Genomic DNA, 18,153 nt, shown 5'->3' on the forward strand with positions numbered 1-18,153 from the left:
AAAAAAAAAAGCAGAACTTTGAATTCTGCTCTGGATATATTAATAATTTGGGGGTTATGTATTGTGGGTGTAAACATCAATATAGTTTTGTGATATGATATATTGGTGTGAAGGCAGAGCTGATACCTTATCGAGTTCATTCGATAGCCTCTTGTTGTCCTCGGCCAGCAGCGCTCGCTCACGCTCAAATTTCTGCTTACACTCCGCCTCAAACTCTTCTCTCTCGCTTTGGCTGCAGGAATAAAAAGTACAAATGATGTTATTTATCTATTGTTCATTTTAGTAACATAGTAACATAGTACATAAGGCCAAAAAAAGACATTTGTCCATCCAGTTCGGCCTGTTATCCTGCAAGTTGATCCAGAGGAAGGCAAAAAAAAAACCCTGTGAGGTAGAAGCCAATTTTCTCCACTTTAGGGGAATAAAAAATTCCTTCCCGACTCCAATCAGGCATCAGAATAACTCCCTGGATCAACGACCCCTCTCTGACATTATGCAACAGATAAATTGCCACATAATAACCACATTATCCTGGTTGCTGCCACTCAGGAATACGGAATCTGGTCGTCTTTAAAGGGGGATTCTGGCTTTAAAGGGGTTCTGCACTTTCATTTAACTGATGATCTATCCTCTGGATAGATCATCAGCACCTGACCGACGGGGGTCCGACACCCGGGACCCGCGCCGATCAGCTGTTTGAGAAGGCAGCAGCGCTCCAGCAGCGCCGCGGCCTTCTCACTGTTTACCGCCGGCCCACTGACGTCACAACTAGTATCAACTAGCGTGGGCGCGGCTAAGCTCCATTCAAGTGAACAGAGCTTAGCCCCGCCCACGCTAGTTGATACTAGTCGTGACGTCACTGGGCCAGCGGTAAACAGTGAGAGACCGCGGCGCTGCTGGAGCGCTGCTGCCTTCTCAAATAGCTGATTGGCGGGGGTCCTGGGTGTCGGACCCCCGCCGATCAGATGCTGATGATCTATCCAGAGGATAGATCATCAGTTAAATGAAAGTGCAGAACCCCTTTAATTTAAATATTGGCCCATTTACATTGGCAGATGATTGGGCCAATTGTAGGGAAGGAACATTCGTATGAACGCTGGTTCCCGATAATACCTTGTGTAAATGTGCCACCGATCACCTGTCACATGAGCAGAATGATCACTGGTCAGGTGATCCGTCGTTTATGTGGCCCAGAAAATCGTTTCCCAGCAGAACGTGGCTCTATAGAAACAGAAAGGGCTGCTGACGAACATTGAACTTGTATGGAGATGAAGGGTCACAGTAGTGATCACTCATCCCCATAGAGAGGAGATGATTGCTGCATGTGAACGAAGCTCACCCAAGAGGGGAATGATCGGGAACAAATGGTTTGCTCCCCATCATTGCCCTGTATCAGACAATTGAACTGGGCCCTAAATCGCAAGATAGGAGATAGATAGATATGAGCTAGATAGATGGATACAGGTAGGTAGATAAATGTGAGACAGATAGGTAGACGGACATCTGATCGATAGATAGATATGAGATAAACAGACAGACAGATAGTTGGGCACATCTCTCTATAGACAGTTCTGTCAGTATAATCCTCTCTAGACCGGGAGATGATGAGGGTAACGTGTTGCTTTCGTCCCGGCGATGTGCAGGGTCCTTCTATTTTATTACATCTCAGGCTTTGAGTTTGTTTAGACATAAATCTTTCTAGTTCAAATATAACTGTGATTTGTGGATTTACAGTCAGAGCCGTCCGAGCTGCACTTTCCCTTTTTAGGATGGATTGAGGCGGCCGGTTCTAGATGTGAAGCCCCTTCTGCTTGCGGGGGTAGCTGGCACAAGTGACGTGTATAGGGGAGTACTAGGAATAATCGCATCACCTCTCGCCAGTATAAGAGCAGGCATCTATGGGCAGAGGAAGGGATGATGTTAGGACCGGGGTGCCCTGTTGTGGGATGATCAGTAATTGTTTATAGAAGTGAAGCCAAAAAACAGGCGTCAGGTCCTTTTATCCAGAACAGCACCATATAAGCCCTGAATACGCTCAGTGAGGTGCTGTCAGAGACCTAGATGACATTGTAGATTGTGCCACAGAGTTCCTACACTTGCATGCCCACAGCATAGTAGGGTCTGGGCACTTTCCTCCACACAGCTCCTGCCACCTTGTGTTTCCCCTCACTCCACCTACAGAGTGCCCCTGCCACCTCACGTTTCCCCCGTGCCACCTCCATAGAGTCCTTGCCACAATGTATCCCCTGCCCCCACTCCAGAGTGCCCCCGTCACCTTGCGTTTCCCCCTGCCACCTCCACAGAGCCCCTGCCACCCTGTGTCCCCCCCTCCCCCACTCCAGAGTGCCCCCGTCACCTTGCGTTTCCCCCTGCCACCTCCACAGAGCCCCTGCCACCCTGTGTCCCCCCCTCCCCTGCTCCAGAGTGCCCCCGTCACCTTGCGTTTCCCCCTGCCACCTCCACAGAGCCCTTGCCACAATGTATCCCCCCCACTCCAGAATGCCCGTCACCTTGCGTTTCCCCCTGCCACCTCCACAGAGCCCCTGCCACCCTGTGTCCCCCCTCCCCTGCTCCAGAGTGCTCCCGTCACCTTGCGTTTCCCCCTGCCACCTCCACAGAGCCCTTGCCACAATGTATCCCCCCCATTCCAGAATGCCCGTCACCTTGCGTTTCCCCCTGCCACCTCCACAGAGCCCCTGCCACCCTGTGTCCCCCCTCCCCTGCTCCAGAGTGCCCCCGTCACCTTGAGTTTCCCCCTGCCACCTCCACAGAGCCTCTGCCACAATGTATCCCCTCCCCCCACTCCAGAGTGCCCCCGTCACCTTGCGTTTCCCCCTGCCACCTCCACAGAGCCCCTGCCACCCTGTTTCCCCCCTCCCCTGCTCCAGAGTGCCCCTGCCACCTTGTGCCACCTCCACAGAGCCCCTGCCACCCTGTTTCCCCCCTCCCCTGCTCCAGAGTGCCCCTGCCACCTTGTGCCACCTCCACAGAGCCCCTGCCACCCTGTGTTTCCCCCATGACCCAACTCCTGAGGGTCCATGCCAGTTTGTGTCTCTCCCATATGCCTCACCTCCACAGAGCCCCTGCCACTTTATGCCTCACTCTTCCCCTACTTCCACAGTGCCACGTCACCCATCTAAAGCTATTCATGATTTTTTTTTCTTTTTAAGCCAATGGAGCTATTTGAGGTTTTGTTACTGGGTGCTTTTATCGGAGCTGTCAGGGGGTTACAGAAAGGGGAAGTGTAATATACTCTCTGTGATCGTCGGAATCAATCTAGCCCTTGGTTCACTATATTGGACCTTGATAAACCTGTACGGTAAATCACTGGCCGTAAGACCCTTGGCCCACAATGCGGATCCCTCAGTAACATAAGAAATTTGTCTTGGTGGACTGTAGATTTAGTGGAACAGGGCCACCTATGAGCTTCCCCCACCTCTCTCTCCGGGTCTTCTCCAGCTTGTCCTTCAGAATCAGGATCTCCTTCTTGAGGGTGAGCTGTTGGCTCTCAGCATCCCGCAGCTCCTTCTTCAGGTTCTTGATCTCGCTGGCGTGCAGGGCTTCCCTCTTGGACAGCTCCTCTTCGTAGGACATGGTCTTCTTTTCGAGGTTGGTCTTCAGCCTGTTGATTTCTTGCTGCTGCTCTGAGCTGATGAATCCAGAGGAGCGGCCGCTCTGTTTTTGCTATGGGGAGAAATAAAAACAATAATGAAAACTTCTTTCCGTTTCTCCCGTCCTATCAGGACACACCATAGCTGCAGTCTACTGTTCCCTGTTATCAGCCAGTTCAGACATGGAATACCTTGTCCATAGGGTCCCATTTGGAAAAAAAAAAACTACACGGTGCACCAAACATTTTTTTCTTTTTTGTGGGATGCCTCTGTAAGGAACAGCACAGCAGACTACGCTATTCCATACGGTTGGATCTCTTATGGCCTCTATTGGGTGAATGGCGGCCTTTAGTTACATTGGATGTATGTGCCAGGAGGACACTACAAAAGACGTGTAAATGTAGCTTCACCACAACGAATGGTGTAACTTACTTTCAGCCCTTCCAGTTCACTTTCTAATTGTTTTGCATATTGCTCGCTGCGCTCTCGTAACTTCCGATCCTTTGAGGCTTCGGCTGCTGCTGCTTCAGCTTGGGCTTCCATCTATAAAGAAAAAAAAAGGGTGACTGGAAACCACGGAATGGAAGACACAGGTCAACAACAGGGTTCTACGGTTTCATAATGATTTTATTTTATCTGCTCAGAGTACCTTGAACAATGTGTATTTCTGCCCCGTATACCTGTTTCCTCAGACCTTTCCTTCCCCTGTTCTCAGCATCACTGCATCCTGGCAGGATGTTTACATGCAGGACTTCCTGCTCGGTTTTCTAACCAATCCCAACATAGTTTGCTCAGTCATGTTTATCGGGGCTTGCTTTGCCGGCCCCCTGCACCTCTACTTTTCACATGGCAGGCGCTGTGTTACTTATGTGGAGTAAAACATTACAGAGCAAAGCACGCGTGGACTGGTTAGTAAACTCAGCAGGAAGCTGATGAAATCAGGAAGTTCTGCATGTAAACATCCTGCCAGGATTCAGTGATGCCAAGAACAGGAGAAGGAAAGTGCTGACATGAAAAACTTTGCAGTGTGAGGGGTTCTCTGGGCAGATAAAAAAAACGTATTAAGTCTGGAGAACCCATTAAAAGGGGCTGTCCACTTTATTTATGTTGATGACCTACCCTCAGGATAGGTGTCATCAATATCATATAGGTGGGTGTCGGAAACCTGGAACCCCCGCCGATAAGCTGTTTAAAGAGAAAGCGGCGCTCATATGAGCGCTGACTTCTCTTCTCTGTTTACCTGCTCGCCGTCGCGACAGCAGCGGTGAGCAGGTGTAAATACATCTCAGCTGTCCCATTCACTTTTATAGGATGGCTCCTTCCCATTCAAGTTAAAAAAAAAAAAAAGCAGACAAGCCCTTTAGGGGAAAATTCTGTGAAAATGATAAATCTATAGACAACTGAGGGGAAGACATTGATGAACTCTGTGGTCTTAGAATAAAGGGCTCTATAGAGAGATCAAGCACCTGCGACACTGCTTGCAGATTTCCAGTACTGGCAATGTAGTGGATAGGGCACAACGGGTTTCACCCCTCACATTGAAATTGGCAGTGAAAATTTTAAAAATATGTTGACGTGGTTTTTTCAAATCAACATTGCATGTCAATGTCAGCGTGTAGATGAAATTCCTCCACCGGAAATTCTGCAGCTAAAACACTATGGGGGGAATTTATCATGAGGGGAATATGTGGAGTCAGTTTTGCTAGAGTCTGCCTTGGCGTATTTTAGGTCACATTCATCAACTGTCGCATGTTGTTTGATAAATTTGTCTTTCTAGAAAAGCTCCTCCAGTTTCCCTGCCCCATCCTCCTACTGGGGTGAGAAGTCTCAATGATAAATCTGGAGTGAAATTTTGGAGTGACAAATCAGGGCCTCTGTGTCTATGCAACTGAATAGACCCGTCGTGTCGAATCTGAGATCTCTGGACAGCGCCAAAGGGGTTAAATCTCTCCACAAGAACTTTCTTTTCATGGAAAAAAAAAAATGTTGTGGTTTTGAGATTCATCAATGAATTCTGACCTTCGTCACAAGATCACTGAATGAGCCCCCACTTTCCAGTTACCTCCTTCTTGGCCCGCTCTGCTCTGCGCAGATCCTGGCGTAGCGCTTCCACCTTCTGCACCACGCTCTCCATTTCCTCTTCCTTGTCGCGGAGCTGACGGACAAACTTCTGCTTGTGGGAGCGCAGCTCTGTGAGGCGCTCGTTCATCTCCTTCATCTCCTGTATGGTCAGCCTATGCTGGCTCTGCGCCTCCTTCAGCTCTTTGGTCTGGGACTTTAACTTATCGTTGGATTCCATCAGCTCCTAACACAATGTAAAGTATCACAGGAGACACGTAACCAAGAGCCACAAATCTCCGCACGTGGACACAAATCTGCTTTTTAAGGCCTTTGCTGTAGTTTTCTTGCACGGATTTTGACTTCATCATGTCTGATGCTCCATTAACATCCGGAGCTGCATCTACAATCCTGCTGGTTGCTGCTTGAAAGTCATCAGAACCTAGCACTATGTCTCAATAATACAATAATCGATGAAGCATTGCTTTGTGGGAGATCTCATGCAGAGGGGCAGGCTTGTATTCTAAATGAGAGTCAGATGCGTCCCAGACTGCAGAACATGCAACAACTGCTGGGAGACTACAGCTCTGAGGTCTACAGAACAGTGAGTGCAACTCTGCAGGATGTAACTCAGGATCAGTACAGGATAAGTAATGTATGTACACAGTGACTGCACCAGCAGAATAGTGAGTGCAGCTCTGGAGTATAATACAGGATGTAACTCAGGATCAGTACAGGATAAGTAATGTATGTACACAGTGACTGCACCAGCAGAATAGTGAGTGCAGCTCTGGAGTATAATACAGGATGTAACTCAGGATCAGTACAGGATAAAGTAATGTAATGTATGTACACAGTGACTGCACCAGCAGAATAGTGAGTGCAGCTCTGGAGTATAATACAGGATATAACTCATGATCAGTACAGGATAAGTAATGTAATGTATGTGCACAGTTACTGCACCAGCAGAATAGTGAGTGCAGCTCTGGAGTATAATACAGGATGTAACTCAGGATCAGTACAGGATAAAGTAATGTAATGTATGTACACAGTGACTGCACCAGCAGAATAGTGAGTGCAGCTCTGGAGTATAATACAGGATGTAACTCAGGATCAGTACAGGATAAGTAATGTATGTACACAGTGACTCCACCAGCAGAATAGTGAGTGCAGCTCTGGAGTATAATACAGGATGTAACTCAGGATCAGTACAGGATAAGTAATGTATGTACACAGTGACTGCACCAGCAGAATAGTGAGTGCAGCTCTGGAGTATAATACAGGATGTAACTCAGGACCAGTACAGTAGAAGTAATGGCAGCCATACCATCATTTGGTTGACCGCTATTTCTCCAGACTCCCTTCCGGTTCCTCCGTACACATACTGAGCGGTGTATGTGTTGTCAATAGGGAGTGAGGAGAAAGACGCTGTCTGACACTTCTAGCAGCAGCTTAGTTCCCGGGAGGATATTCACTTTGCCCGGTTCTTTTCTCCCTCACACATCATCTGTCAGGGGAGAGTCGGGAGCTCCCCATAAACATTAGACTGTCGGCCAAACCCACGGTTTCCTGTGCATTTCGCCGACATTACACTAATATGTATGGGGCCTTAATGTATGTACAAAGTGACACACTTTCATTTAGAGGATTTCTGCATGTGCTGAAGATCGGACTTTTCATAATTTTCCTTTAATATCATAAGACGATCTGTTTTGTGGCTACCGATCTCTTTTTTTTAATGGTGGGTGAGACATGCGTTCCCTCGACTCTTCTATATCTATCCATCCATCTATATATATATATATATACACAGTACAGACCAAAAGTTTGGACACACCTTCTCATTCAAAGAGTTTACTTTATTTTCATGACTATGAAAATTGTAGATTCACACTGAAGGCATCAAAACTATGAATTAACACATGTGGAATTATATTCATAACAAACAAGTGTGAAACAACTGAAAATATGTCATATTCTAGGTTCTTCAAAGTAGCCACCTTTTGCTTTGATTACTGCTTTGCACACTCTTGGCATTCTCTTGATGAGCTTCAAGAGGTAGTCCCCTGAAATGGTTTTCACTTCACAGGTGTGCCCTGTCAGGTTTAATAAGTGGGATTTCTTGCCTTATAAATGGGGTTGGGACCATCAGTGGCGTTGAGGAGAAGTCAGGTGGATACACAGCTGATAGTCCTACTGAATAGACTGTTAGAATTTGTATTATGGCAAGAAAAAAGCAGCTAAGTAAAGAAAAACGAGTGGCCATCATTACTTTAAGAAATTAAGGTCAGTCAGTCCGCCGAAAAATTGGGAAAACTTTGAAAGTAAGGGCTATTTGACCATGAAGGAGAGTGATGGGGTGCTGCGCCAGATGACCTGGCCTCCACAGTCACCGGACCTGAACCCAATCGAGATGGTTTGGGGTGAGCTGGACCGCAGAGTGAAGGCAAAAGGGCCAACAAGTGCTAAGCATCTCTGGGAACTCCTTCAAGACTGTTGGAAGACCATTTCAGGGGACTACCTCTTGAAGCTCATCAAGAGAATGCCAAGAGTGTGCAAAGCAGTAATCAAAGCAAAAGGTGGCTACTTTGAAGAACCTAGAATATGACATATTTTCAGTTGTTTCACACTTGTCTGTTATGTATATAATTCCACATGTGTTAATTCATAGTTTTGATGCCTTCATAGTCATGAAAATAAAGAAAACTCTTTGAATGAGAAGGTGTGTCCAAACTTTTGGTCTGTACTGTATATATATATATATATAATCTTCTACCTCATATCTATCTGTCTCATATCTATCTATCACCCCCTTACCTTGTTAAGATCCTCCTTCTCCTGTTTCAGCATCTTCACCTGTTTTTCAAAGGCCTTGATCTGTTTCGAGAAATCCTCCAAGTCCTGCCGTGTCACCCCACTCTTCTCCAGCTGCTGGTTGAGCTGACCGGGGCCTGGAAGATAAAAAAAAATAAAAAAATCCTCAATAAGGCGGCCAACAAAAGGGTTAATGAAATTAATCACCTGATCCCTTTAAAGGGATTGTACATGGTTATAAAAACATGGCGACTTCTGTCTTCCAAAAACAGCGCCACTCCTGTCCAGAGGTTGTGTGTGGTACTGCAGCTCAGCTCCACTAACTTATGTGGTATTACTGAGGGTTACCCCACACTCACCTGGTAATCGTACGGTAGAGTCTCCCTCCTTTAGCGTGTCACCCTAGTCTGACGGCGGTCTAGTGGTGAAGGACTTTCTGTCCATAACGGACGCCCCCAGGTTGCCAGGTCCAATATAATGTGTTGCTGCTGATTTGCAATGCACCTGCTCATCCATCATGTATGGAGGGACACGCCCTTGGTATAAGGTGCACTACGTGGCAGTATAGGTCCGTGGCTGACATTCCTACCTTCTGCAGTATGTACATGTGGATGCAGTCCTCACAGATGCACTTTTAACTATCGCCTTTGGAATACGAGGAATTCCCCACCATCTGCACAGAGTTATACGCCCGCCCCATCCCCCCTGTAACCGCCGGACATCTCACTATGGGGTATATTATGCAACGGTGCGCGGTATGCTCCTGGTGAAATGACTTGAATGAACGACAGAGGAAAATATTTTTAAAGGAAAACTTTGATCATTTCATAATTTCCCCTGGGGGGCTTCCCCCATACCACACCGATCATGACGGAGCGCGGAAACTGCAGAATTACAGCATTAATGCGTCCCATAAAACATCACTTCCATGCAGGAATTATTTAACCCCTTTCTGACGCAGCAATTTTCTGTCGTTTTTTTTTTTTTTTTACTCTCTTCCTTCCCAGAGTACCCTTTTAAGATGTAAAGAATTATAAAAGCAGGATATTTTTCATATATGCCCTGACCTAGTCTTGCTCACAACTGAGGGTTTGCTACAATGTATCAATGTACCAAAGAAATGTGGAAATGGGAATTTTAAGTCATTTTGTCTTGACACTACATTGTTATAATTTGCGCCAAATTGACTAAACGCCACCTGCTGTATAATAAACTTGGCGTTTTTTTTGGGGGTTTTTTCTTTTATAAATATCATATTTGTCTAGAGATTTTAAATTTTTTACTTCACCTAAGTAATCTACATAGCCACACCCACTTTAACGCCGGGTAAGTCTTATTTTTGTGCAAAAAACGGCCAGCACCACAATCCAGCACTTTTTTTTTTTTTTAAGGGGTTGTCTCATTACATCAAAGTATCCCCAATCCAGCAGATGTGTCTGACTGGCAGGGGTCCAACCATTGGGGCCCCCACTGATCATGAGAACCGGGGCCCATGTTCCATTGTTTGAATGGAGCGGAACACACATGAACGCTGCCGCCCCATTCAACGCTATGGTACTGCCATCGACAGTGGAGTACAAGCCCCATGCTATCTCAGCCCACCAGGGCAGGTGAGTTTGCTGCTCCATTCAAACGAGGGAAATCAGACCGCCTGTGGTCGGACCGTCGCCGATCGGACACATCCCCCATCCTATGGATAGAGGATAGGTTTTAGTAATGGAACAACCCCTTTAACCCCTTAAGGACTCAGCCCTATTTCACCTTAAAGACCCGGCCATTTTTTGCAAATCTGACCAGTGTCAGTTTAAGTGCTGATAACTTTAAAACGCTTTGACTTATGCAGGCCGTTCTGAGACTGTTTTTTCGTCACATATTGTACTTCATGACACTGGTAAAATAAAGTAAAAAAATTCATTTTTATTTATAAAAAAAAATACTAAATTTACCAAAAATTTTTTAAAAATTGCAAACTTCCAAGTTTCAATTTCTCTACTTCTATAATACATAGTAATACCTCCAAAAATAGTCATTACTTTACATTCCCCATATGTCTTCTTCATGTTTGGATCATTTTGGGAATGATATTTTATTTTTTGGGGATGTTACAAGGCTTAGAAGTTTAGAAGCAAATCTTGAAATTTTTCTGAAATTTTCAAAAACCCAATTTTTAGGGACCAGTTCAGGTCTGAAGTCACTTTGCGAGGCTTACATAATATAAACCACCCAAAATGACCCCATTCTATAAACCTCACCCCTCAAGGTATTCAAAACTGATTTTACAAACGTCGTTAACCCTTTAGGTGTTCCACAAGAATTAATGGAAAATAGAGATACAATTTGAAAATTTCACTTTTTTGGCAGATTTTCCATTTTAATAATTTATTTCCGGTTACAAAGCAAGGGTTAACAGCCAAACCAAACTCAATATTTATGGCCCCGATTCTGTAGTTTACAGAAACATTGTAAGTTTGTTAGAAAGAGATCGTCGTGTACTATATGTAATATGATTTTACGTTACTCATGGGACAACCCCTTTAAGGCAGAAAACTGGCACAAATGAAATGATAAATTTCCCCCTGTGACCCCAGGCAGAGAGTTACACCGCAGCCATGAGGATTGGCTATGCAGTACTAAACCCATTGTGTGTATGACCCACAAGGATGGAGTGTCTGGATGTAAACAGGACGGCCTCCATTCACTGACAGGTAGTAGAAACCTATAATGAAAGCGGTAGAGCATTTTATTATTATATGCGGATCAAGCTTTGTGTACATAGGATCAGGTCACCTAACGAGAGGTTAGGAATGGGGGGGGGGGGGTATTTCTAGGCCGGCACCAGTAGCTGGTCGCTGTAAGCTTTCTTCTGTACACTGGGGTTGCAGAGGACACATTCCAGCCGAGCAGTATGCCGACTATGAAGGGCAGACAGGTGTGCGCCTGTTTACACACAGATTATGTGCTAAAATCAGCACCAGATGTCTCCCCCGTCCAGGGATAACACAGGCCAAACAATCCCTGCTTTAAAATAGGATAAGAGTGAACTCCGGGAAAAAAGGGTAATTCCTTCATAAAATAAACCAGCGCTGGAATGGCGTTCAGAGGCCGGTCCTCGATTAACAGTCTGTGACTCAGTTCTGCGGGAGGTTATTTGTAGATCAGGCACCGACCCAATATCTTATTTCCTGCACGTGTGAGCTTATTATAATGTATCCATGGAAATGAGAACGACAAGCGTCCCAGGAAAGAGAGTATATATGAATCTGATATACAGGGAGCTAATATCTCAGAAAGTATTCATCTACGTAGGGGCAGTATTATAGTAGTTATATCCTTGTACATAGGAGGCAGTATTATAGTAGTTATATTCTTGTACATAGAAGCAGTATTATAGTAGTTATATCCTTGTACATAGGAGGCAGTATTATAGTAGTTATATTCTTGTACATAGGAGCAGTATTATAGTAGTTATATTCTTGTACATAGGAGCAGTATTATAGTAGTTATATTCTTGTACATAGGAGCAGTATTATAGTAGTTATATTCTTGTACATAGGAGCAGTATTATAGTAGTTATATTCTTGTACATAGGTGCAGTATTATAGTAGTTATATTCTTGTACATAGGAGCAGTATTATAGTAGTTATATTCTTGTACATAGGAGCAGTATTATAGTAGTTATATTCTTGTACATAGGAGCAGTATTATAGTAGTTATATTCTTGTACATAGGAGCAGTATTATAGTAGTTATATTCTTGTACATAGGAGCAGTATTATAGTAGTTATATTCCTGTACATAGGAGGCAGTATTATAGTAGCTATATTCTTGTACATAGGAGCAGTATTATAGTAGTTATATTCTTGTACAGAGGAGGCAGTATTATAGTAGTTATATTCTTGTACATAGGAGGCAGTATTATAGTAGTTATATTCTTGTACATAGGAGCAGTATTATAGTAGTTATATTCTTGTACATAGGGGCAGTATTATAGTAGTAATATTCTTGTACATGGGAGGCAGTATTATAGTAGTTATATTCTTGTACATAGGAGCAGTATTATAGTAGTTATATCCTTGTACATAGGGAGCAGTATTATAGTAGTTATATTCTTGTACATAGGAGCAGTATTATAGTAGTTATATTCTTGTACATAGGAGGCAGTATTATAGTAGTTATATTCTTGTACATAGGAGCAGTATTATAGTAGTTATATTCTTGTACATAGGAGCAGTATTATAGTAGTTATATTCTTGTACATAGGAGCAGTATTATAGTAGTTATATTCTTGTACGTAGGAGCAGTATTATAGTAGTTATATTCTTGTACATAGGGGGCAGTATTATAGTAGTTATATTCTTGTACATAGGAGGCAGTATTATAGTAGTTATATTCTTGTACGTAGGAGCAGTATTATAGTAGTTATATTCATGTACATAGGAGGCAGTATTATAGTAGTAATATTCTTGTACATAGGAGCAGTATTATAGTAGTTATATTCTTGTACATAGGAGCAGTATTATAGTAGTTATATTCTTATACATAGGAGGCAGTATTATAGTAGTTATATTCTTGTACATAGGAGCAGTATTATAGTAGTTATATTCTTGTACATAGGAGCAGTATTATAGTAGTTATATTCTTATACATAGGAGGCAGTATTATAGTAGTTATATTCTTGTACATAGGAGCAGTATTATAGTAGTTATATTCTTATACATAGGAGGCAGTATTATAGTAGTTATATTCTTGTACATAGGAGCAGTATTATAGTAGTTATATTCTTGTACATAGGAGCAGTATTATAGTAGTTATATTCTTGTACATAGGGGGCAGTATTATAGTAGTTATATTTTTGTACGTAGGAGCAGTATTATAGTAGTTATATTCATGTACATAGGAGGCAGTATTATAGTAGTTATATTCTTGTACATAGGAGCAGTATTATAGTAGTTATATTCTTGTACGTAGGAGCAGTATTATAGTAGTTATATTCTTGTACATAGGAGCAGTATTATAGTAGTTATATTCTTGTACATAGGAGCAGTATTATAGTAGTTATATTCTTGTACCTAGGAGCAGTATTATAGTAGTTATATTCTTGTATATAGGAGCAGTATTATAGTAGTTATATTCTTGTACATAGGAGCAGTATTATAGTAGTAATATTCTTGTACATAGGAGCAGTATTATAGTAGTTGTATTCTTGTATATAGGAGCAGTATTATAGTAGTTATATTCTTGTACATAGGAGCAGTATTATAGTAGTTATATTCTTGTACATAGGAGCAGTATTATAGTAGTTATATTCTTGTACATAGGAGCAGTATTATAGTAGTTATATTCTTGTACATAGGAGCAGTATTATAGTAGTTATATTCTTGTACATAGGAGCAGTATTATAGTAGTTATATTCTTGTACATAGGAGGCAGTATTATAGTAGTTATATTCTTGTACATAGGAGCAGTATTATAGTAGTAATATTCTTGTACATAGGAGCAGTATTATAGTAGTTGTATTCTTGTATATAGGAGCAGTATTATAGTAGTTATATTCTTGTACATAGGAGCAGTATTATAGTAGTAATATTCTTGTACATAGGAGCAGTATTATAGTAGTTGTATTCTTGTATATAGGAGCAGTATTATAGTAGTTACATTACTGTACATCATGAAAATCCATACAGCTGCAGGTTAAGTGTCGTATAAAATGAACACCTAAAGAAAATGGAGCAGGTATATCGGTATTATAATAATATGAGCATTACTCATCTTGGATTCTCTTCTTAGGACAATGTAAACTTATGAATTAGTCTTATAAAATGAGTAGGAGGATGGAATCCATCTTATTAGCTAACGTTCCTGACTGCAGAGGAGGATCCTGGGACACGGCAATGACTGTCTCCTCGGGTGAGACGCTGTGGTCTGCAGTTCAGAGGCTTTGGCTCTCTCGTCTTAACTACTAATGAGCTTCTTGTAAAAGAAAAATATTACTATTAAAACACTGACAAAATCTGCAGAACTGGATCCAAACTCTGCTCAAAGCACAAAGTGAGATTCCTAAAAAATATCTGAGTGCATAGGCAATGGAACGCGCGGCTGGTGGGACGTAGCATTGCCGGTGATATGAAATATTGGGGTTTGGCAGGGTTGCCCAGATTCTGATGTAATGATACGCTGCGCACAGGAAGAAGTAGCTGGATCCGCAGCGCGCCGTCTTCTCCAGGAGAACGAGCCAAGACAAATCTGCTCTCTGTGTTATCTTTCACAGAACTGGCACCGGCAGAGCAGGAGTCTTAAAAAAAAAAAAAATGTTCTCCTGTGTTACCGAAACAGCAGAGGCCTGCTTCGCTCGGCCGGGATTGGAAACACATGCGAGAGGCAGCTCCGGCTTTATGAGCCCAATGAGTCACTGCGAAGACATCTCAAGCAGCAGCAGCAGTTCATATGTAATTGGGGGGCACCGGGTCGGCGGTAGAACTTCTCCTAATGCTCCATTAGGTTATTAGTGCTGGGAAATTTAAAAGGGGGGGGTTCAATTTTATGTAAAAGAAGCTTAAAGGGGTATTCCGGTTACAATCAGTTATCCTATAAGGGTCTGACTGCTGGCACTGCCATTGAGCACCAGAACGGGGGTCCCGTCTGAATGGAGCAGCAGTCTAACTCTCTATGCAAACCCTAGGGGGCTGCCAAAAATAAGGGGGTGCTGTACTCTATCATCTTTGGCATTTGCATAGAGATTAGTGAAGCGGCAGCGCACATTGCGCTGCAATCTGCGACTTTTCCCCGCTCATGCCAGGTTTGTCTAAATTTAAGACAGCGAGGGAGCTGGCTTACATTCAGACCGGTGGTGGATGCGCCGAAGTTATGTAGAGGCTGGCGCAAGGGCTTATTAAGACCGCCTTTGTGCTTTTATTTTCTAACCATTTGCAAGATCTCTGCTTGCTGTTAGAGAATGGAAACATCCTTGTTTACTAATATTTCTGACAGCTGAAGTTCCGATACATTTGCGTCCCATCTGTCCAATCATAACCACATCTGTAACACTTCCGTGACATAATCAACAGGCTGCGGATGTAATAAATCTGCCTAGAAAATGTCTGCCCCACATGAATGAGATTTTGTCAGGTCTCACTTACTCGCACAGGAACAAAAATGTAGGTAAAATCTGCAGCAGATCTTCCACATGTGAACATGGCATTAGAATAGATCTGCACAGCTTTTCAGCCTCCTCTCCAATCCGGGCGGAGCGCAACGGGCTCCCGTTCTTGAGATAGGAGCGGGCCCCAGAGGTGGGAACCACACCTAACGGACATGTGCCATATCCCGTGTATATTCCATAAGTGCCCAGCTGGGTTAACCCGTTTAACCAACGAAGTCTCACTTGAAATGCGTAAGCTGTTTTAACACTTCGGACTGTAGGACATCAACCTATGTTTTGAAATGAATGAAACTGGGAGCCGGACCTGCTTCTCCGTGCAAGCCTAAAGGGCTTTCGAGCCGATCCAAGCGGTCAGGTGGGGGCGACCGTACAGACTGGGCGGCAAATACACAGAAGACATTTCGCTGAGTCTGCCGTCTCGGATGACGCGTTTCCTGCCTTGGGAGTCAGTGATTACACACGGTGGTGGTCTCATGTACTCCCTAGGCCCCACGCATACAACCATATCCGTTCTGCAGATCCGCAAAATATGGATACTGGTTGTATGCATAGCGCACATTTTCTGGCTATTCTTGTCTGCAAAAAAGGCAAGGACAGGACATGTTCTTCAATTTGCGGAACAGCCATTTTTTGCGAACCCATTGAGTTGAATGGTTCCACGTGCGACCCGCAAATAATAATGCCGATCGGATGTGGACCCAAAGAAGGGCGGTGTGCATGAGGCCTTACCGGCATGCCGCTCACGTGGTGCCCCACAATGGGAAACTGTTACAGAAAGCAGATGTGTACGGAGCCGAGCGGATTGCTATCCCGGCAGCACATGGGAAGCGCTGGAGCAGATTGTTTCCATATCCTCAGCTGCACAACGTCGCCTTTATAGTCTATGTGAGAGCTGCACAGCAACCCCATGAATCTAACGTATGTCTATGTGCCAAGCTGAGGGAGAAGCTGTCCGGCTACCAAACTGTGGCCAAGTGTCCGCCATTTATTCTGTACTATACACGGAAAGCGTAAATCCTCATCAACATTGTGTGTGCACTTCACAGCGTGAAGTTCAGAATCTGTAAAAACACTTTGATTTATTGATTAGTTATGTCTCCCGCTCCTGTTACATGCAGAGCTGCATTCACATTTCTGCATACTTCCTCTTATGTTACATCCAGAGCCACAATGACAATTTGGCACATTTCCATTTCTGTTACACCAAGAGCTGCATTTACAATTCTGCACACTCCCTCTTCTGTTACATCCAGAGGTGCATTCACAATTCTGCATACTTCCTCTACTATTACATCCAGAGCTGCATTCACAATTCTGCATACTTCCTCTCCTGTTACATCCAAAGCTGCATTTACAATTCTGCATACTTCCTCTCCTGTTACAACCAGAGCTGCATTTACAATTCTGCATACTTCCATTCCTGTTACATCCAGAGCTACATTCACAATTCTGCATACTTCCATTCCTGTTACATCCAGAGGTACGTTCATAATTCTGCACACTTCATCTCCTGTTACATCTAGAGCTACATTCACAATTCTGCAAACTTCTTCTCCTGTTACATCCAGAGTTGCATTCACAATTCTGCACACTCCCTCTCCTGTTACATCCAGAGCTGCATTCACAATTCTGCACACTCCCTCTCCTGTTACATCCAGAGGTGCATTCATAATTCTGCACACTTCATCTCCTATTACATCCAGAGCTACATTCACAATTCTCCAAACTTCTTCTCCTGTTACATCCAGAGCTGCATTCACAATTCTGCACACTCCCTCTCCTGTTACATCCAGAGGTGCATTCATAATTCTGCACACTTCATCTCCTGTTACATCCAGCGCTGCATTCACAATTCTGCACACTTCATCTCCTGTTACATCCAGCGCTGCATTCACAATTCTGCACACTTCATCTCCTGTTACATACAGCGCTGCATTCACAATTCTGCATACTCCCTCTTCTGTTACATCCAGAGCTACATTCCCAATTCTGCATACTTCCTCTCCTGTTACATCCAGAGCTGCATTCACAATTCTGCATACTCCCTCTCCTGTCACATCCAGAGCTGCATTCACAATTCTGCACACTTCTTCTCCTGTTACATCCAGAGCTGCATTCACAATTCTTCACAATTCCTCTTGCTCTCTCAGGTTTAGGGATCTCACATCTATCGGAGCAAGTTTGGCACAGACTATACAAAGTGTGCATTGCTGTAGCGCACGTTGGAAGTTGTCTCAGATCCATGGACTGCAGTGCATTATGGGCGCAGGTGTGTTAATGAGAAAAGCGTACTAGTTGTAAGCCAGCAGAATTGTGACTGCAGCTCTGAATGTTATGTGGGATTATTAGTTCGTCGTTCGGTCATATTATCAGATTTTCAAATGCTGAACTATAGGAATTTCATGTCCTGTGGGTGCATTTGCCCTTTAAGAACGCGCGGTTGAGGCATGCGGCAATGCCAGGGCAGCGCGGCTCCTTAGTAGCACTTTGCTGGCATTTCATTAGACCCGAC

At 43.8% G+C, this 18,153-nt stretch overlaps 1 protein-coding gene across 3 annotated transcripts in view; it reads right to left on the bottom strand.

The window, feature by feature from the left end:
• CDC42BPA (CDC42 binding protein kinase alpha) overlaps nucleotides 1-18,153 on the bottom strand; it is a 160,147-nt gene that overhangs the window by 32,932 nt on the left and 109,062 nt on the right. For all 3 annotated transcript variants that reach the window (XM_040430597.1, XM_040430595.1, XM_040430596.1), the window contains 5 exons: nucleotides 8,487-8,620; nucleotides 5,674-5,916; nucleotides 4,044-4,154; nucleotides 3,437-3,684; nucleotides 127-232 (listed from right to left, as the gene is read on the bottom strand). In XM_040430597.1, coding sequence (XP_040286531.1) covers nucleotides 127-232; nucleotides 3,437-3,684; nucleotides 4,044-4,154; nucleotides 5,674-5,916; nucleotides 8,487-8,620 — 842 coding nt within the window. The remainder of the gene's footprint in view (nucleotides 1-126; nucleotides 233-3,436; nucleotides 3,685-4,043; nucleotides 4,155-5,673; nucleotides 5,917-8,486; nucleotides 8,621-18,153) is intronic.

Source organism: Bufo bufo, chromosome 4, assembly GCF_905171765.1.
Source record: "Bufo bufo chromosome 4, aBufBuf1.1, whole genome shotgun sequence".
In the NCBI taxonomy this organism is placed as follows: domain Eukaryota; kingdom Metazoa; phylum Chordata; class Amphibia; order Anura; family Bufonidae; genus Bufo; species Bufo bufo.